Source organism: Brachionichthys hirsutus, chromosome 18, assembly GCF_040956055.1.
Source record: "Brachionichthys hirsutus isolate HB-005 chromosome 18, CSIRO-AGI_Bhir_v1, whole genome shotgun sequence".
In the NCBI taxonomy this organism is placed as follows: Eukaryota; Metazoa; Chordata; class Actinopteri; order Lophiiformes; family Brachionichthyidae; genus Brachionichthys; species Brachionichthys hirsutus.
The window spans coordinates 10777789-10805038 of NC_090914.1; the positions used below are offsets into that span (position 1 = coordinate 10777789).

The window sequence follows — 27250 nt, forward strand, 5'->3', positions numbered from 1 at the left end:
ACCCAGGCGTATTCAGGCGCCCCCTAGATGCCAAAGTGAGGTTTGCGTTTTAAACTGATGGATTGGGTTTAATATCCATCCATCTTCCTGTATTCGACCTCAATCATCTCGTCTACAACCGCTTTGTCCGGCCCGGGTCATGGGTGTGGATGAAACCTCCCCCAGTTAACGAGAGGCGGGGGTACACCCCGGACCTGTCGCCAGGGCCACACACAGTTATAACAATGCCATTATAACCAAACCTGGATTGAGAACTTTCAGCAAACCTGTACATATAAATGTACAGTCAATTAAAATCAACTTCAATTTGTTATTTCCATTATATTTGTGTAATTAAAAGTGTGAGAATTCTGTCTTGGCTTTTAACTTGATTTTCAATATTGTCGATGAGGAAGCTCCTCCTCTTCCTCTGTACTTCCAGGAGCCGCCAGCTGGGGGGCGACGGCTGCTTCCTGTGCAGCTGCTCCTCCATCTCTGGCCTTTGCCCAGTCATCCCTCCCACTGCCACACCCTGTCAGCCAATCAGAGCTCGGCTCCACCTTCTCCATCACATCATCTCAGTTTCCAAGGTAACTCTCTCTCTCTCTCTCTCTCTCCATACTGAAATGTGCCGCATCATCATTATCCCCCCCATCCATCCATCCCACTGTGCCACACTGAGCTAGCTTTAGCCTCTGCCCTGTTATCACAATCGCTCTCTCTCTCTCCCTCCCCCTTTCCGCAGCTGAATTGCCACAACATCAGGGGCACCTCCCTCCCTCCCTCGCCCTCCATCCGCATCCTCAAACGTTCGACAGCCAGGAATAGAAGGACGAGGTGGACTACAGGAGCAGAAGAAGAGATGTGGTATGTACCGCTGAAGCTGCTGCTGCTCTGTGTGACCTATGTAGGAGTGTGTGTGTGTGTATGTGTGTGTGTGTGTGTGTGTGTGTGGGGGGGGTCTTCCGATGCTTCCAGAATGATGCAGGGAAAGACTGGAAGGAGAGGCAGGAGCAGAGGGAGGTGACTCCCAGTGCGTCTCCCTCCCTCTTGCTGAGCTTTTGTTATGGAGGCCTGCTCCTGTAAGGAGTTTGCTCCGCCTGCTGCATACAGAAGGAGGCCAACACCTCCTCTCTGCTCCCAGCACGCCGTTGCTGCACCTGAGGGGTCGCGATGATGTCGTCCTTTGGCTCAGAGGTCGGAGGGAGGTTGGGGGGGGGGGGGTCTTCTGTGAGGGAGAAGTTTGGAACCTTTCCTGCACTGCAGATATTTTTGTCTCGTCCCAGGAAAGGCAAAGTCAATTCCATTATTAATGACTAATGCCAGTCGGCGTCCCGGTATGATTTGCTAGCTAGCTAGGTCAGTCGGGACCCGGGACCCGGGACCCTGGAATGCCATCCCAACTCAAGCTGGTGGGATTGTTCATGAAGTTTTCCATCATTCCAGATGCAGGCGGGGTTTAAGAAGAATCAGAAGTAGTTTATTGCCATTGTCAGTGAGGGGTCACTGACTAGGAATGTTTCTCGGTGAAGTCGTGCTACATCTAACAGTAATGACAAAATACAAAAAAAATACAAGTACAGACACATCACAAAACCTCGACACAACAACACGAAGCCGCTTTGAGACACGTCGGATCCTGTTCGCCTTTCCTTATCTTAGAGGAAGCGAGGAAAGGATCCGTGATGTCATAACCCCCTGGAGTCGGCTATAATGCTAGCACTAGGCGGCTACTTCCTGTGTTCACAGGTGATGTAAGACACTGGTGAGGAGGTCAGAGTGGGTGTCGGCCTCTCCTGATACTTTATGAGATTAATTCTGAAGAGCGTCTTCTCTTACTGGATTAGAAAAAACCCCAAATCGAATCTCTGCAAAGATGAAACTCCTTCATTTAGCAACGTTTGTAGAACCTTCTGCTTGTGGGCCGACGTGAACGGAACCCTCTCCTCTGTTTGGGCTTTGTTCTGTCGTGTCATCGGATTAAACAGCTTCTGCGGTGCATACAAATCTTCCTCAGCGTTGCTTTGATCTCACAGGAGACGGATCAGAACGCCGTTCCCAGTAGCGATGTCGGGAGTGATCCACTGCTGTCATTGTTCCTGGTTGTCATGGTGATCACCATCACATCTCCATCTCCCCTCTTTGCTCATGTCTGACCGCTCACCTCCTTCCTCCTGTCTCCCGGTCATGTGGGGGATGACGTCACGGCGACGCCGATGATGTCACGTCTGTTTCCGGCCGCTGACCTCATTCTGGACGAGCGTCACGGACAAGACGGCGAGTGTTTCCTGGAAGAGACGTCTGTTTGCTACTCCTGTCTGATCAGGATTACAGCTGATTGATTACACCGATAACAGCGACACAAAAAGTATATCAATTAAGTTTTTAAGACGTAAAAGAAAATAACTTGATGATGCCCCGCCCAGTTAACTCAGTTCAAATGATCTTCCTGTTTCTCCCGGTGACTCCCAGGGTTAGTTGTTGTTGTCGTTTTTTTTAATCCTTGATGAATGACTGAATATTTGACCAGATATTTTAACTGGTTTTAGTACTGGAATGAAGGTTGAACTGGGAGCACAGGAAATCCAGAGAGGAGGAGTTATGAATAAAACATTCTGTTTGTTCTGTGTCTGGAATCCATGAAAGGCTGTAAGGCTACAGCTGGGCTGAAGGGGCGGAGCCTCAAACACACCGGAGTGTGTGTGTGTGTGTGTGTGTGTGTGTGTGTGTATGCATGTGTGTGGTGCCATGCTGCGACATCTCATATGTCAGAGAGAGAGAGAGAGAGAGAGAGTTTCACTTCACTTCACTTCACTTTTATTGAATTTGTCCCTCGGAGGGCAATTTGTTTTACAGCATATACTCACATTTTCCGTAACATATAACGGACACGCAAGACACAGTTAAGGGACATATAAGGCACAAATGACAAATTAGAGCAGCATCGTTGTAAATGTTAAATATTGTACGTGATAAAAACAGTGCATACAGAGCAAACTGGTTCCATACAGGTACAGGTTCCTTCATGCAGAGGAGGAGTGGAGGCGCTAACATGTTTGACTCCATCTGGACTAAATATTATGGGATGTAATGGTTGAGGGGGACGATGTTAACACGCGTGTTGTTTTAGCTCCATATTCTGTTTGAGTTTCACACCTGAAGAAAGAAAAAGGTTTACACCTGTGCATCACCTGCAGTGAGCTAAATGCTAACGCTAGCATTCTCACATGCCTCCAGTGATTTCAGAAGCTCTCTCTCTCTCTCTCTCTCTCTCCAGCTTTCCTCCTTTGAGGCTCGTCCTCCCTCGTTAGGAACCCTGGAGAGAGTCTCTCTCTCTCTCTCTCTCACACACCATGAACACTGTAGCTCTCTCGCCCATGGTCCCTGTTGCACCATCCCCAATGACCCCCGCCATGCCAATCCTTGACCCCTCCAGCACCTGCAACGTTGTCATGGACACAGAGCATCCGTCCCAGGACGGGACCTCCTTTCCTGCCCTCACTAGGGGACATTCTCAGCCGGGTCACGAGCGCTCCAGGAGGTAAGGACTCCGCCACGGCTACAAGAACTCAGGTTTTGAGCGCAGGTTGGACTCTTGATGTTCATGCCGCATGTATTCGGCCTTTCAGGTCCAGCAAACCTCCGCCCCTCCACACCGGAGCGGACTGGAAGGTCGTCCTCCACCTGCCCGAGATCGAGACGTGGCTGAGAGCGTCCGGCGACCGGGTCATGCAGCTGACCCACTCCGTGGCACAAGACGGGGACAGACGACACGTGGACGTCCACCTTGTGCAGCTCAAGGTAAACGTTAGCCATTAGCACTAATATAATATTCCGAAGGGAAGACCGTTAGCATCTCTGCTGAGCTAAGGCAGGACATTCCTACCTATGTCTCCCATCTGCTTTGTCTTGCTGTCATGAAGGCCGCCCCATCGAAGGTTTGAGCCCCACGGCAATACATTACCCACAATGCCCTGGCTCGCTCGCTGCACAGCCTCTGTTACACAATGACATGCATGTTCCGGTCACGTAATTCACATGTGATTCCAGCCAACCAGAAGGAGAGCGGTCAACCTCTTCATCAGTGAACATGACTCCTCGTCTTCATCGTAAGAAGACAAAAGGTTTGCTTAGTTCCCCCGAGTCGCTGAGAGGGACGCTTGATTCACTCCACCTTAAAACCCCCCAAATCCGAACATTAAACCCTTAAACCTGAACAAAATATTTGAGACTGAAGTCTTAAACAGACTTGGAGTCTAGAATGCGGTTTGATGGCTCCATCTAGCGGTGGCTCGTATGTAATACAGCAAACCGGAGCCCATCCTCTGAAGACAATCAGGCTGTTTTATGAAAATCATGTTTTATTTTCACATAGTAAATGACATAATAATGCACATATAGACTCTAATATAAAACTGGCTAAAGGTACTAGTTGTGTTTCACCAGAGCGGTTTGTTCAGAGGCTTGTAAATGGTTCTGCGATGTAATGAAGTTCTTCAGCGTAATAACAAGCAACAGCTGCCGTCTGTGGGGAGATAATGAGCTCCCCCAGGCCCGGCAGACCCGGATTCACCCTGTCCGGGTTTGGTAGCTGCGCCGCCAGCGTCTGATTGGACGTCTCCACGCCACGCAGCATCCACGGGCCAGAGCTTTATTCCACTTAATTGCAGGCGTGTTTGGTTGGTGTGCGTCGGACCTGGTGACACAGCAAGAGATGGGAGTGGACAGATTGCCTCCGGTGTTCTCTCTCTCTCTCTCGCTCCCCTCTTTTGTTTTTTCTTTTCTTCTCTCTCTCTTCCTCTCTCCATCATATTTATAATGCGTTTGCCCGGAGGGTGTTTTTGTATAACCTGACCTTGCCATGGAGGGACTGCTGGACGTGATTCTACCACAGTGTGTGTGTGTGTGTGTCTGTGTGTAAAGGTATGCCAGCTTCTCAGCCATTCGGCTGCAGGCGGTATCAGCAGCCGCTCAGAGTAGGGAGAGGCTGCTGATGTGAACTCTGCATTCACATTAAAGGTGCGTTCACATGCAGCATTAAAGATGCACATGGATTCAAGACACTCGAAAACAAATGAAAAAGGTTCTGAGAAAGTTAAAAACTATTGCTGTGAATTAACGGCACATTAAAATCAGGCAGCTTTGCAACGGGATCAGATTTCCAGTGTAAACTCGATCTGCGATCAGACCGCTGCCTTCCAGCTGTCAGGATATGCCTGTACTCTGATGTCACTTCACAGGAATTCTGGGAATGGCTCTGCACATGTAAGGAAGGAAAGAAATAAAAGGGGAGTTGGGAGCTGGGTTATGGTCAGCGGCTCTCAAACCAGCAGTGAATTTAAAATATTAGCGGCCATGATTTAAACAGTATGGAAACCTGAGATGTGAAACTTTCAGTCGAAAACTTCCAAGAAATTAAGCAGGAATCAAATACCAAATAAAAATGTTCACGAGCTCAGTTTGTTCATCACTAAGACATATTTGACAGTGTAATGTAAAACTAATATACGTTTTTAAGAATAAACAAATACCTGTAATTTAGAATTTGTTCATTGAAGTTTTGATTATTTCATTTCTCTCGCAGCTAGTTTATTTCCATAATAATGTGTGCGTGTGTGTGTGTGTGTGTTTTACCCGAGGAAAGTACAGAAAGTAAGAGGGTGCGTATTGAAAGGGGTGGATGCGGTTGTTCCTAAAATAGCCTGCCCAACTGTTGTCACCCCTCCAAAATACCCCCGTCACAAGAAGCAGGTCAACACAACTACACACACACACACACACACTCACACAGTTGGTGTGTCCGTCGGTCATGGGGAGTAGCAGTATTTGGAGCTTAGCAGACGAGCTGTCAAACTTTATTTACAAGATTATCGGAGTTTACCTGAAGGACACAGGAGTGGAAGGTAAGACCGGCTCTCTGTGGGATAGACTGTTTTATTGAATCCCGAAAGTTTCACCACAGAAAAAAATAATTCAGAACAAAGAAGAACAAAGACAAACATTTTAAGGCTCCTGCTTCCACAGTTCTGTCGTTTATGAAGGGAAAGATTCATTTTGACCAATTTTTAGTTCCAGCTGAAATTTTCATTGAATGTTAAACAATAATTGACAGTTTCATTCATGAATAGCTGTTAATGTGTCTCATAATAATAATCATAACAATTATTATTATTATTGCAAAGCTAAACAATATAGCATATATTTCAGATGCTGATGCCAAATATTTATTTCATTTCATTTCATTTTCTAACCGCTTGTTCCATTATCGGGTCGCGGGCCAAGCTGGAGCCAATCCCAGCAGTCAATGGGCGAGAGGCAGGGGACACCCTGGAAAAGCCGCCAGTTCATCGCAGGGCAACACAGAGACAGACAACCAGCCACACACACACTCACACATACGGGCAATTTAGTGTCACCAATCAGCCTAGGCTGCATGTCTTTGGAGGTGGGAGGAAGCCGGAGAACCCGGAGAGAACCCACGCAGACACGGGGAGAACATGCAAATTCCTCACAGAATGGCCGCAAGCCGGAGACAAACCTGCGACCATCTCCCAAATATTTATAATTTCTGATTTAATTTCTCCTGATTTGTGCAAGATTGAATATTTTCATCAGTCACACCTCAGTGGGGAAAGACCCGGAACAGAGTTCCGCCTCAGAACGACCCGGCCCGAAAGTTCTGAGTGTGAGTTTCGGAGGAGCTTCCACTGTGAAAACCGAGTGTAGCGCGTCTTTGTTTGGCGGCCGTGGATCCGTTTGCCTTTGAAGCCTTTAATGTGAACACTCCAGAGGAGGAGGGAGAGGGCGCGATAGCATTTGATCTTTGAGGTAAAACGTGGAGCGCGGAAGGAGTTGAAGGTCATTAGATGGAATGGGTGCAGATGAAGCACGGCGTCGCGGCGGGTTTGAGCGCCGAGCGTCTGAAGGCTTTGATGTCGGCGCTGACGAGGCGGAGCCCCGATTGGAGCTGAAGCCTTCGGCGACTTGCTTCAGATTGATTTCAGGTAATTAGAAGCCCTACTGGATGTGACTGACAGGTCAAGTCTTGACTCTACGTGACCGGGGTGCAAGAGTGTGTGTGTGTGTGTGTGTGTGTGTTGGTTGAAGTAAATCTGCTGGAAATATTTCTAACCTTTTCTTCATTTTTGTTCCCGTGGCTCCGTGTTTGTGGGATTGTTTGCTGAACTGCCTGAATTTGTTACAAAAATACAAAAACTGTGAGCAGGACTTTCTAACGTGCAAATATTCAAGCGTTAAAAACACACTCCCCCCCCCACTGTTCTCTGCTTGTTCGTGGTGCTACCCGTCCAGCTTGATCACTTGGTTGTAATTTGCGTCCACTTGGACTGAAGTGAAACGTGACCCGTTAATTCACGATTAATAAGGTCACTTTTATTTATAGCATCCAAAATCACAGCCGACACCGCCAGCGGAGAACACGGTTCATATTTCATGAATGCCCCCCCCCCCCCCACGCTGCTGAACAAAAACGTGCATCTGCTGATATTTTTCAGTTTCATTCTGGAGTCCGTCTGTCTGTGCAGTCTTATAACATCAGTTATAACATCAGTTATAACATCAGGCAGCAGTACATACTGTGTATAACAGCCCGACATGCCAGGCGTGGTTTCCATGCGGATTTATCCCACATGGACGTGAGTCACGTTGAAAACTGGACGCGTGACGCCGCCGCCCTTCATCAGTTCCTCTTCTGTTACCGTGGCAGCCGGCAGATGTTTCTGTAGGTTAGCGCCTCTCCTCTCGCTGATCGGGTGTGAGTTCAGATTTACAGGTCTGTTTGTCGTCTCCTCCTCCCTCCAGGACATCTTTGAGGACATCTCGGACCACGTGGAGCAGATTCACGCCCTGCTGGAGACGGAGTTCTCCCTGAAGCTGCTGTCTTACTCCGTCAACATCATCGTCGACATCAGGTGGGTCTCCTTGGTTCGGTCCGGCCGATCTTAATCTGTTCCATTTATTAAAATGGACTAATCGCTTTGGTTCAGGACGGTGCAGCTGCTGTGGCACCAGCTCCGGGTCTCGGTTCTGGTCCTGAAGGAGCGTCTGCTGCAGAGCCTGCAAGACTCCAACGGGAACTTCACTCGCCAGACCGACATCCTGCAGGCCTTCAGCGAGGACCAGCATCAGGTATGACAACACCCACACGAGTTTTTGGGGGTGGTGGGGGGGTCTCGTTGTCCCACCACCCTCAGATTTGGACCCTTTGAACCAAATGTTCTGGGATGTTCATACGACTGGTTCTTGGTTCTGCAGACACGTCTGGACGCTTTGACCGAGGTGGACGACTACGGTAAACTGACCATTCGCTGCAGCCAGGACTACTTCTCTTTGGACTGCGGCATAACCGCCTTCGAGTTAAGTGACTACAGTCCCGGTGACGATCCTGAAGTCCGTGGACCTGAGGTGGACGGTGTCGCCCGCTCCCTGGAGCCGGAACAAACCCGAGGCTCAAACCCGGAGCTGGAGCGAGAGCAGAGCGAAGGATCTGCCCTCCGGAACCCCAAAGGCCGGCGCTGCTTGTCTCCCTGCGACTCAATAAACCACAACATTTCTCCATTACTTTTACCCACGATGCAATTTGACACGCCCCACCAGAGCGAAAGGTCAAAGCGGCGCCTGCAAGGCGCCAGCCACAGCGCCGACGTGTCGCCCACGCAGCCGTCACGTCCCAAAAGAGCCACTCTGTTATCGGACAGAGGAACTGGGGCGAAAGACCCAAGAGGAGTTCTGGAGGAGCTGAGCGTGGACTCTGGAGTCCAGTTCCAGGCGGAGCTGAGTCAGAGCACGCCATCTCTAATGGACCCTCCAGACTGCCCCAAGTTCTGGCTGGAGCTGGACTCGGTTTATCCAGAGCAGCTTTCACAGTCCTACGAGAGCCAGCAGGTTGGTCCCTCTTATTGGACTTGATGACTAGCGTCGTGCTAACTGCTGAGGCTAGCTGAACGCTCGCAGGCTTCATCTGTTTCAATGTGCAGCAGAGGTTAGACGTTCTTCAGCGGTCATGGTTACCCAGATTACATTCACGGACTCCTTTCCTTAGTAACGCGTTCCTTTTGTAAGAGGCTTATAATCCAACCCAAACTGGCCCGGTTTTGTCTGATGAATAGAATTCAACAGCCGTTATTCCACTTCCTAGATAGTCCTTGTATTTTTCCATTTGTTTTTGTCCAGATTTGTTGTGTCTTCTGAATTTATCCTATAAACCAGAACCGTCTCAAAAATGTCTGACCCGGTTCTCTTGAACTGAACAGGTCACAAACGGACCTGACCTCCAGAAGAGCCATGTGAGTGCCAGACAGCGAGGAGGCTCACGGGGGAGAGTTCAAAGACCGCTTCCTGACCCGAGGAGTTCATCTGGGTCCGCTTTGGCCGCCGCCGGGCCCCCACCTCGCAAACAACCGATGTCTCAGGAAGAAATCCCAAAACAAATGGAGGCGATAAAGAAGGAGACACACATGCTCAGCGAGGGGGACTCTGACTCCTCGGTGCCCTCCCCCATGAGGGAGCACTGCCTGTCTTCAGACCTGGAGGCGTCCGGAGAAGAGTCGGATCCCCGACCGCCTCCTGGCGGGACGGCAATCTGGATCGTGAAGCGCCAAGGGCAGAAGGTAAGGGTTCCTTTTTGTTGTTGTTTTGTGGGGGCCTGGGGGGATTGAACAAACAAGTCTGGATTCAAACAGTTTTCAGTTCTTTATCATCTCCCTCTTCCAGGTTCCATCCAAAGACAACCCAGACAGGGAACACTTTTATGGGTCGGAGGAGTTCCTGGCGCTCCCCGCTCAGCTCCAGAAGACGGAGATGCTCGCCATGAAACTTGAAAGTCTGGCTCAGTCCGTCCCGCTGGTTGGTCCTCAAAAACTGTTCACAAACCCGATTGGTTCAGGAGCCCCGGGTTCAATTTGCAGTTTAACACAATGCTAAATCCATCCTGCTTATGTTCTATCCATCAGAGACCGTCCGGCTGCGGCTCTACCCAGGAGGCATTGCAGGATGTGGACAACTGGGACTTAGCCGAGGTCAACCCAGACTGGGACGCCGGGGGGGAGAGCGGTGAGGACCTTCCTTCTCTGCCCCCGCCGGTATGTCTCAGCATATTTTACATTTTCATGTATTTCAAAAACATAAAACACCAACACTCGTTGATCCAATCAACGCCCCCCCCCCCAGCGGCTCCCTTACAAACGGCACCTCCTCAGCCGCTTTAGCTCCACCTCCTCCAGCGACATTGCTCCTTCATTGGACGGGAGCATCCAGTCTGTTCCCTTAAGTGACCCGCAGTCAGAGGAAGACGCGGGACGGAGGTCTACGGAGGGCCGTCTAAAGCTGACCGCGCCCCTGGTGGACGGGAGTGAAGGTGCGACACTGATGCGCCAGCTGCTGGAGGACGTTCAGAGCCGGGACAAAGACGCCGAAGTCTGGAAGAAGATCGAGGTACGACTGGCTGTTCTGTTTGTTACTGTTGCAGTCCCCCCCCGTCCTGGAAAACCTTTGTATCTGTCTGCAAAAGACAAATTCCCGTACTTAACCCGACACCGCCGTTGTCCTCCTGCCGCTGCAGCCGCTTTGAGGGATCGGAAAGCCGATATCGGCACCGTTGATTCATCACCTCACTTTTAAAGGTCACGTTTTATTGGCAGGTGGATTATTGATGAGGCCGCCAAGAGCACCAATCAGTCATATCTGTAATATTGAATATGAAATGTCAATATCTCTGGGGAAGCCCCCCCCCCCCCCCCCTCCCCTTTAATGACTCCTCCTCCGGTCCGATTTATTGTTTTGGATTTCCCTCTCTCCTTTCTCGCTCCCTAAGTAATTCCCTTGTAATTTTCTGCTGTAACGTCTCTGTCTCGGATCAATGAGGCGCTGCGTGGATGAATGATCCGGTTTTAGCTCGGTCGGGAGCCCACAGACAGAACCGGACCGCCGTAATCAGATTATTTGAGGTGAGGTTCTTGCATTTAGGGATGAGCGATCCAAAAAGTTATTAGTCAAACAAATCAGACGGCTTGATTGTATTGGACCATTATTGATTGATGAAGTGGTTGAAACAGAAACCTGTGGGGAATATTCAGAAACATCGGAATCTTCACCAGAATGTTTAAAATGTGTAACTCTAGTCACACACGCACACACACGCACACACACACACACACACACACCGCTCCTTGGTAAAAGCTGATTAGCTGCTTAATTAGCAGCATGTCATCACGGCGATAGATGAGCTTCCTAATTGAGGGAGGGAAGGCGGAGATTCAGGATGACTTCCTGTTTCTCTGCTGAATTTACCAGTAGAATAGAATCGCAGATCGATGCCGGGGCAGAACTGGATTAATAACCCATCGGGGGCGACTGCTCGGGTGACGGATTCACCCCGTCTGTTGCTGGGAGTGAGCAGATTTGATCAGAGAGAAGAAGAACTGAGTGGGAATTGAATACAATCTCTTATCTGAACATTACGGGAGAAGAAATCAGTCACTTTCTGTTGGACCGGCCCGGACGGGGGGAAGTTAAACTGGGCTGGGTGCGGCCTCAGACTGGGAATGTTAGCTTTACTGGTGGAGAATGTTTTGTGTGTGTGAATAGAAGGGAAGGTAGGTAAGCGTCCTCCGGGTCATGTGACCCCGTCACATCAGTGTGAGATGGCTCTGCGGCGCACCTGCCTATCTACTATCAGTGGGGGGGGGCAGACTCAGATCAACACTTGTCTGATTGCCCCAGTGGGGGGGCAGGAACGCCCACCGGGAGAGGGGATGGTAAAATAGGAGGAGTAGGAGGAGAGGTTCTTCCTTTGTGTTTGTTGGTACAAATGTAAGGCCTAAAAAGTCCTAATTCTATGTCTATGTATATTCTATTTGTTGGGGTAATCCTCTCTGTGTGATGGCACGGTCCTAATTGAAAACTCCGAGTCCCTGTGTGTGGGGGGGGGGGGGGGGGGGGGGGGCACTTGGACAAAGGAGCGTTGACTCGGTATGACTTTTATTCTGTTTTAACTAGAAATACAATTTACTCGCCGGTTAGATTAGAGGTCTGCAGAAAAACCATTAAAAAGAGAGTTTTTAATTAAAAATCACTGCAGGAGGTATTTGTTTGTTGGGGGGGGGGCAACAAGTCAAGCTGATTTAAAATTATTCATGAGTAAAATGGCATTCTTCACGCTGTGACTAAAAGTCTTTCTTCATGCTCCTGTAATCTGAGATGAACGTGTTTTCTTTGGAGCGTTTACTTCCTGGTTGCGCCTCGGCCTCGTCAGCTGATATCGGTCATTGATCCTCAAACGCAGATCGATGCGCTCCTGCAGTTCCCGTAGCGGCGCTTAAGCCCAGACCTTCTGCTTGTAACATATGAACCAAGCCGGGGCGCGGCCCGTTGGGACTTCCTATCTCAGCCTATCAGCGCCATCCTTCAGAAGACGCCGTCAGCTGAGCAGTAATTATCTGGCGGTGAGGAGATGGAGCAGATATCCGAGCGGCGTAGGATCGGATCGGGCGTTCCTGGTTTACTGTTTTAGAGACATCAAAGCCGCCATAAGCAGCCCAGTGCATGCTGGTCGATATCCAAACCAACACCGCCGTCCTCCTCCTCCACCTCCTCCTGCTATTCATCACTTTGCTCCACACAGAACCTTCTCCTTCACCGTTTGTTCCCTCCTTCACCTTCGCTCCTTCAGCTTTTATCCTTCGTCACCTTTTTCTTTCCATTCTTTCTTTCCTTTGCTCTAATCTTCCCCTCTCCTCTTTTTCCTCACTTCGCTTTCTCCCTGTTTTCGTTTCTTATCCCCCTTTCTTTTATCTGCCTTCCCCTTCATCTTGCTTTTTATTTATTTGTCCATTTCTTCCCGTTGTCCTCCTCCATTTTTCATTCCCACTTCCTTTCCTTCGCAGCCTCTCCTCTCCCCTCATCAATACTTTTGATTTCCATGTCTCCTTCATAACGAGAGGTGGCGATGTGCGTCTTTAAAGGTTAAAAGGACACACACACAGATTAGACGCAGTGATTTGCAGGCGGAGGTGTAAGCATGGTTGCACACACGTGGGGAGTCATTTGTATCTGATTTAGCTCCTCGCCGCCGCCTCCTTCACTCCGCCATTAGTTTTCCAGATAGCTCTCAGTGAAAGATATGAAAACATCGTCGGGCGTATAAAATATTAGGATTGTCTCGTTGATGATCTGCAGTCTCCGTTACGCTTGATATTCCGACAGGATGTTTGAAGTCTCCTCTGCTTTATGTAAATGCTCCTCCTGCGCCTCCCGCCTTTTTAATTTTGCTTTTTTTTTTCTCCTGTCTCAGCTTAGATTTTTAAAAATACATTTATAGAATAATGTAAAATATATCTTCAACAAAAGTAACAAAAAAAGTGTTCATACATTTATTGCACTAAAATGTAAATTTGTGTACATCTTAGTTTTGTTGCTGATAAATGAGAGATAATAAAAATAGTTTGTACAAATTGTTATTTCTCAGCTGTTTTCTGTCGCTTATCGCCTGTTCGAACCGGATTGATGCATCTCAGGGGACGTTCTGAGTGCCGTCTCCTCTTCAGTTCCTTCCTCAGCCAGTAGATGGCAGTAGCTGTCCACCACCCAACGAACCGCCCTCTCCTCCTCTTGCTCTGGTCTTCCAGAGATGGAGACACACATGTTCAACTCATTGTCGTTTCTCTCACTCTTTTTCTGCTTTTTCCTTTATCTGTCTATTTTGTGTCATCGCTCTATCTTATGTCTCTTTCCACCTCTTATAATCTTCTCTAATGAATTTATATGCTCTCATCTTTTCTTTTCGTCTGCATGTTTTCACTTTTCCTTTCAGTCCTCTTCCCGTCCGTCTGGCTCTGTCCCCCCCCCCCGTCTTCATCCTGGTGTCTTTAATGTGTTTACCTGTTCCGTCCTGCGGGTCTCGTTTTTGTTCTCTTTATGTCCTTGAATTAATTCATCTGGAATCAGCTCTGAAGCCCATCCAGCTGCTCTACCTCTCCTCTCCTCTCCTCTCTTCCACTCTTTTACCTTTCCTTATCCTCTCATCTACTCCTCCTTCCAATCTGTTTCTCCTCGTTATGTGCTATTACCTGTGGATTTCTTTCTGTCCTTCCCGTCTCCCACTCTGTCGTATGTCTCTCGATGCTTTTTGCTTTGCTTTGTTTGATGGATGTCCAGCAGGTGTCGGACAGCGCTGCTGGTTTGACGCTGCTGGTTTGTCAGTGATCACCTGACTAACTCTCACCTGTCTGCCCGTGTTCCTCTTCCTGTCCCTTCCCCAGTGTTTCGTACAGCAGTTGGACGGGTTCATCTCGTGGCTGCGGGAGGCGCTGGACAGCACGGAAAACTGGATGCAGCCCAGACAGGAGCTAGCTAGCCTGAGGGTGTACCTGGACACACACCTGGTGGGCACTCACACACACAGGCACTCACCACCATAACCATTACCATAATACACCCCTGCACCCCCATAGGAAGTGCTCAACTGACCCAAATCTCAAGTCCTACTGCTCAAGCAGGCCTTTGAGCAGGGGCTGCAAAATGTGTCTTCTGTTATTGTTTAATTCCTTCAATCAATAAATAGGAAATCAATAAACAGCTTGTTTAAATAGAAGACGATGTTACTTCTGCTTTATCCCCCCCCCCCCCCCCCCCCCACACACACACACATACACACACAGAGCTCCAGGGCAGCAGCGGGTGGATTGGAGTCCCTCTCCCAACTGAATATTTGGTCCAGCTGGCGCTTTGTGTGTGTGTGTGTGTGTGTATCTATATGTGTTTTAGGGCACGTGGTGTGAATAAGCACAGGTCTTTCCGGAACCCCAGGGAGATCAGTGAGGCGAGAAGACACACACCCACACACACACACACATACACATACACAAATACACAAACAGGCAGCTCTTTGTAAGGAACTGAGAGATGGCGGCCAATGAAAGGCCTATTGATTGGCTTTGATGGGCGATCTAGGCCTTTGAATCCCATCACCAGCACCAACACACTATTGGGGGAGACTCCCTCCCATCTAAGCCGGACAAATGTCTAAATTTGTAGATTGTGAGAACACAACCACCAGAAGAACGTCAACAACCAGTAGTGTAATTACACAGTAATTACTGGATTTAAAAGTAAACAGTAATCCCAATGATGTCATCAGTGTTGTGTGTAATGTGATTACTTTGACAACACGGAAAACTGGGGGGAGGAAGGAATGTGAGAATGATGGAGAGACTGATCTGAATCCAGTTGAGGGATGAGAGAGTGAGGAAGTAGCAGCAGTAGCTCAGTCCATCAAGAAAACTACAGGTGTACTCTACAGGTGTATAATATAGGTGTACTCTACAGGTGTACTCTTTGGGTGTATGCTAGGGCTGTATAACAGGTGTACTCTACGGGTGTATGCTACGGGTGTACACTATGGGTGTACACTATGGGTGTATAATACAGGTGTACGCTACAGGTGTATAATACAGGTGTACTCTATAGGTGTATAATACATGTGTACACTCCCTTCCTGCTGTACACAACAGCGAGCTCTGCGTGCCGCATCACCCCGTGATTGATGGCTGGCTGTTCTCCTTATCGATTCTCTTCTCTCCATATATTAAACGGATGAAAGTGAGCCGAATTGCTTGTTGAATAAGGCGCTGAAATACGATTGCTTTCTGATAGCTCGGCTAACATGTACAACCTAATTCATTCCCGGCATCGGAGCCATATCCCAATCCCTATCCCGGAGACGCAGGCGGTCACGCCGTGTTTTCTGTCGCGCTGATAAAAGTGCTTTATGTTTATTAGCTCTGAGCTTTCTCACCAGCTTATCTGGGAATGACGTGGGACAGAAGGGCCGCCAGGTCTGTGAAACGATCAGCGGTGAGATTTGAAGCAATTGATGACGAATGCAGTGCGGTAATGATCCCAGGAGGAAGGCGGCCATGTTTTAAGTTTTCTTGGAAGACATGAGGTGGAAGATTTGTATTTCAGTGTGACGTCTTCCTGTTTGTCTGCTGGATGGAAAGTATGACATTATACAGATCTTCCCTCTTTCAGCTTGTAGGGAAGGGAAAACTCCCGGAGCGTTCCATTTCCGTCGTGTTTGACTGCTTCCATATAATCTTTAATCGCGACCCCATGACCTTCTGACAGCTTTACAGCAACATTACGTCTCGCATGTGAGACACACACACACACACACGCGTGTGTGAGTAGAACCTTCTAAATGTTGAACGTGGGACTAAAACAAAAAGGATTTAAGCTGCTGATGAAATGCGAAGATTTGCTTCTTGGGTTTTTGATCACGGGAAACAAGACATTCAAAGACAGCTCTTAATTACTCAACTGAGTTATGACGGTCTATATTTTACATTTTTAAAGATCAATCAGTTAAATAACGAAACGATGATCAGTTTGAATATAAATAGCTTCATTAATAATGGAATTAATCATTATGAATCACCTTTATTGACAGATCGGAAGAAGAAGACACTTTTTTTAGTTCCAAACTTCGAAGTCTTCCCTGCTGGTTGCAGAGCACCGCGTGTATGTGTGTGTGTGTGTTCCATCCGGTGGTCCGACCTTGTCATGGGCTGACTGATGGCGTCTCACGTCCATCCCTCATTGTGGACGGAGGACTGTCTGGCCGGCGTTCCCACCGAGCTGCTGCTTTTCATAAAATAATCCACATCAAAAAGGAAACATATTTTAAGAGAGTTCATATTGAAGTGAATGACGGAGGTAGCCGCTCCCTAGCGCCTCCTAGTGCAGAGAAACATCTGAACCGGATGCTGATGCTGATCTTTGTGTTTCAGGCCTTCAAGCTGAATGTGGCCGATCACAGCGCTCTGAAGGGCGGGATCATGGAGGAGGGCAGGACGCTGCTTTCTGTCATCACCTCCCACCAATCAGGTGGGCTCTCTCACACACACACACACACACACACACACACACACACAGGTGGCCACAATGAAGCCGTTCCATTCATTATTAATATTCGGATTAACGGTGACCTTCAGAGGAAACTCGCACGACTGTGGCGGAAAGAGAGACGGCGAGATCAAGACAAAGGACTTTCCCTTCGTGTAGCCCAAAAGGAGCCGGCTGAAAGTGGGCGTTTAGCGGGAACCACCCGGTAAAGTCCGTCCTCTTGTCGGTGAACCGGAACCACGTACCGGTCATATTTATTCATGGGGTCTGTTTAGCAGCTTTTAATAAGAACTGATCGCATCGCTAGAAATACTAGAGCCTAGATACTGGAGCCTAGAGACGGGGCACACCCTGGAGGAGTCACCAGGGACCTACTGCCTAACAGATTTACAATCGAAGCTCATGCTCCCACAAGCCAGATCCAAAGCTTTTTGGACTATCGACATCCAACAATCAAGCAACGATTGGATGGATTTTCTCATCCCTCCCACCCGGCGCCCCTCCATCCCTCGCTCACTCCCTCTCTCTCCCGCTCCTGCCGCTCATCCCGATGCCTCTGGCCCCCCAGGTCTGAAGGATATCCTCCACATGGTTTCCAGCCAATGGGATCAGCTCCAGCGGCAGATCCGGCGCCAACATGGCTGGATGCTCCGCTCCCTCCGCTGCATCCAGGCCCGCCTCCTTTACACCAGCCAATCACACGAGCTCTTCACGGCCTCGGGAGAACCGCCAGCTATTCGGCAGGCACCGCGCCCAGCGGATGGCCCGGAGGTAAAAAAAAGACGGTGTTTTTAGTTTTCCTTGTTTTTCCCTTCATCTGTTTTTGGTTTGCTTTTCACCCTTCTGAATATTTCCTTCAATTTTCACTGTGGTTGATCCTGTTATCTCTTCCTGTCACACACACACACACACACACAAATGACAGATGTTTATATTTTATGATCCTTTAAAGATCCCCGAGTCGGTTCCCCAGCTGGAGCAGACAAAAGATAATAAATCACAAGGAGAAATAAACAGACCAATAAACGACAGGAGAGATCCATATCTTCTCCTTCAGCGTCAGGAGAAGACGTCCGTCCATCTGTCCATCTGTCAGCACATCTCCCTCCTCTTTGCCGACTCTTTTTTTACTTCATTCTTTCTCTCTGTCCGTTCAGCTCCTCTCTGTTCTGTTTCTTTCTCCTCTTCCTCTCCTCTCCAGTCTCGTTGCTCTCTCCTCTTTCTGATCTCCTCCTCCTCCTCTAACGGACCGGACTCTGGTTGCTTTTAAATTGTTTAGTTGCAATTAGGATGGGGAGTGAGGGTGAGTGAGGGTGAGTGAGGGTGACTGCAAGGTCAAACAAGGGCATCATGTTTATGTTTGTGTGTTTATGAAGCTCAGTAATAAAAATATTATATCGTAATAACTAAGGATCAAAGGTTAGGTAAACACACTGAAGAGTGTGTGTGTGTGTATGTTTTTATTTTAATTGCAGGTTTATGACCAGCACTATTAGCATTGGTGTGTGTGTGCATGCACGCGTGTTTTAAATGAATGTAACCTTGACTAAAGGGCAGAATAAAGAGCAAACTGGAATAAATGTATCAAATTATGAAACCTCGTACAATATTTATAACCGGCGGATCCACTATTCATTACAAAAGATTAAATACCAGCGCGGATCAATAATTCATCTGCTTAATCTTCATTATTAGTGCAATTAAGAGCAGCAGCAAATGGCATGTTTCACACCCGGCAGCCTCTGCCGCTCGGAGGGCGGAGCCCCCGCCGCTCGGTAATGACATGTGACACGTTTATCTAAAGATGACATCATCGCTGATTGATACTGATAACACTCAAATCAATAAATAAATACTAGATTATATTGATCCATTTCAACGCAGTTTGCTTTGATTTGGCCCTGATTCCATTATTTATGACCCATTAAAATGTAAAAAAAAAAAATCCTTTATTTTTAAATCTTTCCTCTAAAAAAGGCCCCGTGATAAAAGAATAAAAATGACTGATGTTAAATTGTCTTGATTTTATTATCATTTTGCTGACGACACGCACGTCACTTAGAGTTCCTTCCTTTCATTAGCTGATCATTAGATGACAACCTCTCATCATTCCATACATACCCCCCCCTCTAGAGCCCCCCACATTACAGAGGATTGGTAACACACACGCACACGCACACGCACACACACACACACACGTATGGATTTGTTCATCTGAATCTTCCTCTGTTGTTCTCGTTGTTCACTGTTACCTTTAAATAACATCAGAACCACAGAAGCAATAAAATACATACATAAATAAAACATTAATATATATATACATATATAATTTTTATAGTTATTATTTTTAAATAAACAAATTAAAAATTAAAAAAGGACGACATGTAACATCCATATAGCTTTAACCCTCACCAGGAGGAAATATGAGAACCTCATCCTGACCTGTGAGAGGATGAGCTTCAGGTGTGCATCAATAAATTATGTTTTAATCTACCTGGATTATTTGCTGGGGTGTTTGGACCTCCTTTATGGTCGACACACAGGGTATGTGTATAATTCATGGGAGCTATTTCATGATGGTCCTGAAGCGTGCCGGTTTGTCCCGGGGCCAGGAACGTTGGGGCGTGTCCTTCAGGGCCAGGTAGAGACGAGGTGATTGGTCAGGTTTAGACCACACAAATCCTGTTAGAGAGCTCAACCACACACACACACACACACACACACACACACACCTACACACACTTAGAAATGCACATGTCAAAAGTTTGGTAACGCACAGAATGCAAAGGTTTTGGTTTTTTTAGTACAAACAGGTGTGTGTGTGTGTGTGCGTATGTGTGCGTGCGTGTGTGTGTGCGTGCGTGCGTGTGTTTGTGTGCTCTTATCAGTGTAGCTGCTGGAGACAGCTTGCTGGCCTCAGGCCTCTATATCACCCTACAGACCACACAGAGAAGGAGCGATGAAGAGGGACAGCAGAGAGGAGGTGAAGAGGGAGGAATGGAGAGGGGTGGGGTGAGGAGAGGAGGAATCAAGGTAAGAGCAGAGGTAGACAATGGAGGAGAGAAGATGGAGAACAGATGGGAGTCTGACATTCATCTGTCGGACTCAGAGGAGGTGGAGGAGCACAAAAGAAGCTTTCAAGTACCGGTGCTCCAGCGCCGAAAATGTAGAACTACTTGGTATAGACAGACAGACAGACAAATAGATTGATGCCTTTTAAACGAATTATTTCAAATATCTCTTTTTATCCAGCCAAGAGACAAAGAAGAGATGTAAAAATGATTTTGCTCTTAATTTGACTTAATTTACTCAAATCAAACAACGACTTATGAAGAACTCATTTCAGTCAGGGAGTCTCGGAGTGCCCGTGAACGCACCACAGAGGAAACTTTTTCCAGCTGTTCCTCTTTGTTTCTCGCCGAGGAGGAGGAGAAGGAAAGGAGTTACACTAGGAAAGGCAGCGATAATAAGATGGAATAAGATGAGGAAAAGGGTGGAAGTCAGTCGGAAAGGTGGGGGTGATGGTGGTCCGATGAGGTGGGGGGGATTGGCTCTTCTCCCCTTTGAGTGATTTAAATATTGACCCGGGGTTATTACCGGCTTTTTAAATCAAATTACGGCATGTTGGATTCCTGCCTGATACCTGATAGGCTGGTCCCGCTCCTGCAGCTCCACCACGCAGCACTTTACATAAATTAAGATTAAAGTTGGGAAGTTTCGGGAGTTGGTTTAACCACGCAGCGACTATCAAGATCATTTGTGCTAAAAAAAAAAACCACGGTCGTGTTGGTGTAAATCCTCCGTTTAAAATTTGCAAAGCTGCGTTTCCAGGTCATTTGAAAGTGATAAATGTTCAGCGTTTTCCGCCGGGGGGATGTTTTGGCATGCAGGAGGAGTAAATTCTACTCCAGTTAAGTTTGCAGGATCAAACAGTGGATATGATGGGAATATCTACGGGAGCCCTTAAGTCAGTGGTTCTTAACCTTGTTGCAGGTACCAAACCCCAACAGTTTCATATGCACATTCACCGGACACTTCTTTAGTGAAAAACTAAAAATGCTTAATTTAATTGCATCACCGTGTGAAATGACAATAAAGTGCTATTCTATTCTAAAATGTGATTTTTTTCAAATTCAAGACATGTACATGATTTTTTTTAATGGTGCACAAAATGAACCGTGCATGAACATCACGTTCTTCAAAGAACAAAACAAACACAGTGCATGAACTAACAAGAAATTACATACCAGCAAATCAGTGTGATTCTGCTGTTGCCTTTGAGACCAGTTCAGATATGAATGACTTCACCTTGGTGCCGCTCTCATGTCATGTTCACAGCAAAGTCTGTTCCTTTTCTTTGTTTTTATGTCCAGCATCCTCAAAGGATTGCTCACAAAGATATGTTGTAACAAATGGTATTAAACGTTCCAGTGTTTCTTAGCAATAACAATTCCCCATCTCCATGTAGCTTCAAAAAGTGTTCCTTCATTGTTGCCGGTGTGAGACTAGAGTTGCTCATCTTGGCATCGAAAGTCATGCAGATTCTCCTCCTGGAAAGATTATTGTATTTTTTATTTATTTTTTATTTATGTTTTGTATTGACGCTGACTCCAATCACGTTCCGTGATCGAACCCCGGTTAAGAACCAGTGAGCTAGGGGAACATTGAGGAGTGATGGATGAAATTTTCAGGAAATGTTGGGAATGTTACCAGGAACAGATTATTAGATTTTGGTGATCATCCAGAAGAGATCCTGGATTCTGGATCACTTTGAAATATTTGTTAACATTGCAGTCAATGGAGCTTCAAAATGTGTTCCTCAATATCTCGGTTGATTATTGACTGCTGTTTATGGAATTTAACACAGCCATGTAGGGTGGGGGTCTCTATCTCACCACCAAATTTCATCTGGATCGGATCCGGAATGGAGTCAGAAACAAATATTTAATTTTAACATTGAAAACCCCATTTCTTCATCTTACCCATTTAGCTTTGTTCTTCTTTGTTGTTTCTGATTCATAAAAGAGGTGAACATCAAAGCCAACTTTGAGTTCACATTGTAAACCCAAAGATCAATTCATTTTTAACATCAAAGCAATGCCGGTGAGAAATTCTATATATACACATCTGATCTGAGAGACCAAGGAGTAGTTTCAAATATGACGACTCACGGAGATTTATATGTACAGTTTCTGGAAGCGATGAGGGATAAATATTGCCAGTCCCCAGAAATGGCAGATCGACATATACGGGCCTTTGTGAGGGCACACCCCATGCCCGACACTGAACAGAATGTTCCAAAGCGAATTCTGACACCTGAGGAAGTCTGGCGTTATGATGCTAAAACCTTTAAGAAATTATTGGAAGATCCAGACTATCAACCGATTAACGCTATGCTGTTGGCGTATCATGCTGAAATGGAGAGCAGGAAGCAAAGCAGCAGCGTTACAAAGGAGTCCAGGACTTGAAGTGAATTCAGTTCATAAGCTCGTCTAAGCTCGTCACCGATAGACGGAGCTTATGAACTGAACTGAAAGGCCCGTGAGCTCACATTGAATTTTAATTCAGTGGGTTCAAATTCTGCAGAGTAAGATGAGCTGGCAACTCATCGCCACCTACATGTAGACGATTGGATAGTTTATATGAGAAAACAGTGCCCACCAACTAAATACGCTGTCAAAGAAACTAAAGAACACAGCTAAATGCACAGTTAATGACAGCTAAAGCACGTAAAATTATTTCGGCAATCACAATCTAAAGCAGAAAAAATATCAAGTGGAGGAGTTCATGTATCCCGGGCTCTTGTTCACGAGTGAGGGAAGGATGGAGCAGGAGATCGACAGACGGATCGGTGCACAGATCCGTCATGGTAAAGAGAGCGCTGAACCGGAAGGGCCCAGCTCTCGATTACCGGTCGATCTCCGTTCTCCGACCCTCACCTATGGTCACGAGCTTTGGGTAGTGACCGAAAGAACGAGATCGCGGGTACAAGCGGCTGAAATGAGCTTCCTCCGTAGGGGGGCTGGGCTCTCCCTTAGAGATAGGGTGAGAAGCTCAGCCATCCGGGAGGAGCTCGGAGTAGAGCTGCTGCTCCTCTGCGTACATAAATCATTGACATTTGACAATACAAATAAAACTAATATTAAATTACTCAATGCTTGTATGTATTATATCAATTATTAATATGGTTTGTAGATGTAGAACCAGTATGCGAGAACAATAATAATTCGCTGTGAGCGGAACCATTTGTGAATGAATGCATCAGTCAGGACAGAAATCTTTGGTGCACATGTGCTGCATTCAAGTTTGGTGGCAATTTAAACTTCTGCGATGAATCGCTGTTGTACTGTCTGCGTTCTGCTTGCCACTCCATGTTGTTTTCTTAAATGAATTCCGACCATTGAACGCATCACAAATGTTGCGTTTGAGTTTTAGCTCATGTTTTAGCTCCGGCAGCCGTGAGTTTATAAATGACTGTAGCTTTGAATCGTTAAGTTAACCCTTCACCCACGGCCTTTGCAGCCGCTCCGGCCGTCTCTTCGGTCGTACATAGACATCAATAGCGTCGTAGATCGAGGGAAGAGCCGTTTGTACGGCTGCAACAAATGCACCACTCCAGATAAGCGGCATAAAATTTGTAAAACTTCCGTTCATCCTGGAGTCCTGAACCAGGATCGCTGGTATCTTACAAACCTCAGAGGAATTTTAAACAAGCAGCAATACCGCCTCACATTCGAGCCGGAATTCAAAGGGAGCACTTGGATTTAGAAAGAATTCCAGAGCATCCGATAAAATCCCAGACGCTCCCTTCGTGCTTCCGTCCCAAAGACAATCCCGTGAAACACGTGAACATGCATGTGCGAGCAGTGACCTTCATTCCGTGAGCTCTGTTCGCGTTTTAATGGATTATACGTCCCCATGGATCCCAACCAGACTCGCCATCAACGGCTTCTGGCGTGTTCGTTTCATCTTTTATCTGCTTTCATAAAGAACTCAATGTGTTTAATATAAATGCCACAAAACCAACTTTGTTTCTCCATTAAGCGCCTAAAAACTGTGATTTTCTCCCTTTGATCTGCTCGTGAAGCCACTCGAATATAAACAATGTCATAATTGTCGCTTTAACCAAACCAAATGGAGCAGATCGCCGCTCTTAAAGCCATCCTCTGGCCTTCCTGCAGAGATCCGGCGTGATGTTGAGAGCTGATGCTGTTCAAAAACCACAAATCAGCGACAGTGATCGCTCCCCTGCGCACATGCGGTCAGTGAGTAATTTCTTTTAATCCCAAAGTTGTTGAGACACAAAGTGAAAACCGTCACACTCCCCGTTTTCCTCCCTCTCACCTGCAACATCTATAACGGCTAAATGAAATATGCAAATAATCACCGCCGATCCCAATAAGAAATAATTAACGCTGGCTGCTCTCTGTGGCGGCGGCGGCGGCATGCCAAAGCACTCCAAAATGTAATTTATAACGGGAGCCACACACACACCTCTTTCTGTGTCTTTGCCCACGGCAATCTAATGCAGTCTGAGAGAGGACATCAATTGATAGTGGTGTCGGCATGCGCTTTCCCTTTTCATTTTCCATTCCTGATATTTTTCAAACATTTAATTACGGGGATGGCAAAAGTGAATATGCAAAACTTGTTTCCTTTTATTTAAATGTTTCAAGCTCAGACAGGGTTTGTGGCGTTTTACCTCGTCAGGCGACGGCAAATGCCGCCGTGGAAGTTTGATCAAAGTTGTGGAAGAACTAGTTCCTGTGGAGGAGAAGGAAACGAAAGGTGTCATCCGGTCCATCCGGGTCCTCTCGTATCCATGCAGAATGAAAAAGTCTCGAAATATATATCTATATCTATATAAAGAGAAAGATGAAGGGATGATGTGTGGATTGAGAAATGGATAGAACAGTTTCAGGTGAAAGAAGGATGGGGAAAAAACAGGTGAACAGAATAAAGCTCAGGAGGAGAAACTGATGAAGACATGTGTTGAAGGAAGTATGGAGGGAAGCAAAATACAAGATGAGAGACCCAGAGATGAGAGAAAGGCCAGGAGATTTAATAGAATAATGATAAAAGCATGAATGAGGAGAGAGAGAGAGGGGAAGAGCGGGATGATGAGGGGATGGAGGGATGAAGACATGGATATGATGGAGGTGTGGGGGCTGTTTTTGTCTCTACCTGTGGGGCACAGTAAATCAGAGGCAGATAAGGTAATTCTGTGAGTCGTTCATCATCAGGTTGGAGACAGGTTTATGACCAGCAGATTGGCTGTGAGGGTGATTACAATGAGGGAGCGAGGGAGAGGGGGGGGGGGGGCTGAGGGAGGAAGGGAGCCATAAATGAGGTTGTATCAAATTGCAGATTGTTTGGGATGTTTAGATATTTTTCCAGAATGATCTATCTATCTATCTATCTATCTATCTATCTATCTATCTATCGATCTATCTAGTTAACACTAGTTAAACTTTCACATCATGGACTGGTTCCTCTTCCTTGTCCTCCTCCTCGAGGGCGTCTCAGCAGGACTCGTCGCCGCTGCGGCGTCGGTTAAACGTGAAACCTTCCTGACGGGTTCTGACCCGACCCGCCGACCCGCTCTGAATATTTTAAACTTTCCTCCCTCTCACAGATCAACACCGGATTAAAAATTACAAATGCCTCTGGTGGTTAATTACAATTTCATGACCTCCTCCAGTAAAATGAGTCCAGTTTTTGAAAGGGAGAGGAGGAGGTGGCGGCAGGGGGGGGAGAAGGACATAAAATGGCCGATGAAAGCGGGCAGCCGGCGCCGAGCGCTTCGCCTGTCTGTGGCGAGAAAGCAGAAGGTGTTTGTTTAGTATTTATTCTGCACTTCATCATCTCCTCTCCGCTAATCCACTGCTGCTGAACGCACCGCTGACCACGCCGTATCGCTAACCTCCGCCCGGATCACAGCGAGCGGAGAGAGGGAGAGCAAGCGAGGAGGATGTCTATCCCTCCATCTCAAACCTTGTTAAATATTCATTGACAATTATTTCGCTTTGACCGAGGAGTTAGACGACGCCGCCGCGGAGAGAAAGAGTGTCTGCTAGCGTTAGCGGGAAGAGGAAGGGAGCGAAAGAGAGCGAAAGAGAGCACGATGAATTGTCATGGAAATATTAGGATCAATCACTGGTGTATAAAATCGGTAAATAACCTGCAGACATGGCGACGGGTCCGAGGGTGATGAGGTGGGCGCATTAAACATTAAAAATCAAATGACTCCGGTTCCTCCGCTCCTTCTGGGCATGCTCATCCCATCCAACACCACGAGAACTCTGTGGATCGGAGCCGTGGAGAAACCGGGAGTCGGAAATGACTCGACGCTCCGGAGGAATCGGTGAACAGTGGAAATTCAGGGATTAATAATTCCGAAAGCGGACTGGAAGCAGAGTCTTCATGAAGCCTGGGATATCTGGGATGTTAGTCGGTATATCAACACCAGTGCTGGATCAGCTCCTGGCTCCGGCCTCTTCCTCCCAGGTGTGTTTACAGGAAGGTGTTGTGGAATGACCGGCAAACCCCTCTCACCCCCCGACAACCGGAGACTAGAGGCGGAATGCTGGGTCGGAAAACAGGGAATGTCAGATTGGGAGCGTGTGTGGAGATGATTGAGATGAATTAGTGGTAACAGACCAGTTCTCCTCTTCCTCGCCGATGTGGACCGAGCTGTTCTTCCCGTCAGGATCGGCTGTTTGTGTGTAAGCAGCACCGACCCGTTCACCTTTGACCCCGACCTCCGCGTAGAACTCTTCTTGTTCTTCTTGTTCTCTTCTGGTTTCATCAGCGCTTTCTGTACAAGTCCATTAATCACCAGATGATTTTCCGGCACCGGAGGCGATCCGTCTGCTGGTGGGAAGCCGCCGCAGCCTTTTCTGATTTGACTTCATTATCCTGCGGGGATATTTCCCCAGAGTCTGTTTTTGCTGTTTCTGGCTCGTCGTCTAAATTTGAAGTCAAGAAAAACCACGGACAGGTTCACCGATCATGAAAATAATCCTATCATCTCTATTTTATTTTATTAAACACGACAATGTAATCATCCGGCGTCTCCAAAATGTGTTTGGAATTGTCCAATGAAATCCGTGCCACCCTTGAGGCGGTCAGAAGGACATTGTTGTCTCACGGTGGTTGTCACGGTGACGGTTGCCCCCTCAGGTGTCGTTCTGGCGGCTGCCAGCGATCCGACTGGTCGGACTAGGCTTCCATCCCGACTAACAAGGCTGTAAAAAGATTGGAATTTGTTCCCAGCTTAGCGGCGAGCTAACCATGCCCCCTGCAAATTCGGGCCTGCTTATTTTTCTAGTCCCCCCGGAGCAGTTGCGTG

The 27250-nt window shown here is 47.3% G+C and overlaps 1 protein-coding gene across 1 annotated transcript in view; it reads left to right on the top strand.

Moving 5' to 3' along the window:
- The first annotated feature begins 3332 nt into the window (after positions 1–3332).
- The window catches only part of akap6 (A kinase (PRKA) anchor protein 6), a 63720-nt gene continuing 39802 nt past the window's right edge, over positions 3333–27250 (top strand). Inside the window, exons 1-12 of the mRNA XM_068751811.1 lie at positions 3333–3520; positions 3609–3780; positions 7801–7910; positions 7986–8127; positions 8254–8887; positions 9304–9635; positions 9712–9843; positions 9951–10079; positions 10168–10431; positions 14256–14378; positions 16785–16881; positions 17468–17670. Of these exons, the coding sequence (XP_068607912.1) occupies positions 3333–3520; positions 3609–3780; positions 7801–7910; positions 7986–8127; positions 8254–8887; positions 9304–9635; positions 9712–9843; positions 9951–10079; positions 10168–10431; positions 14256–14378; positions 16785–16881; positions 17468–17670 (2526 nt within the window). The remainder of the gene's footprint in view (positions 3521–3608; positions 3781–7800; positions 7911–7985; positions 8128–8253; positions 8888–9303; positions 9636–9711; positions 9844–9950; positions 10080–10167; positions 10432–14255; positions 14379–16784; positions 16882–17467; positions 17671–27250) is intronic.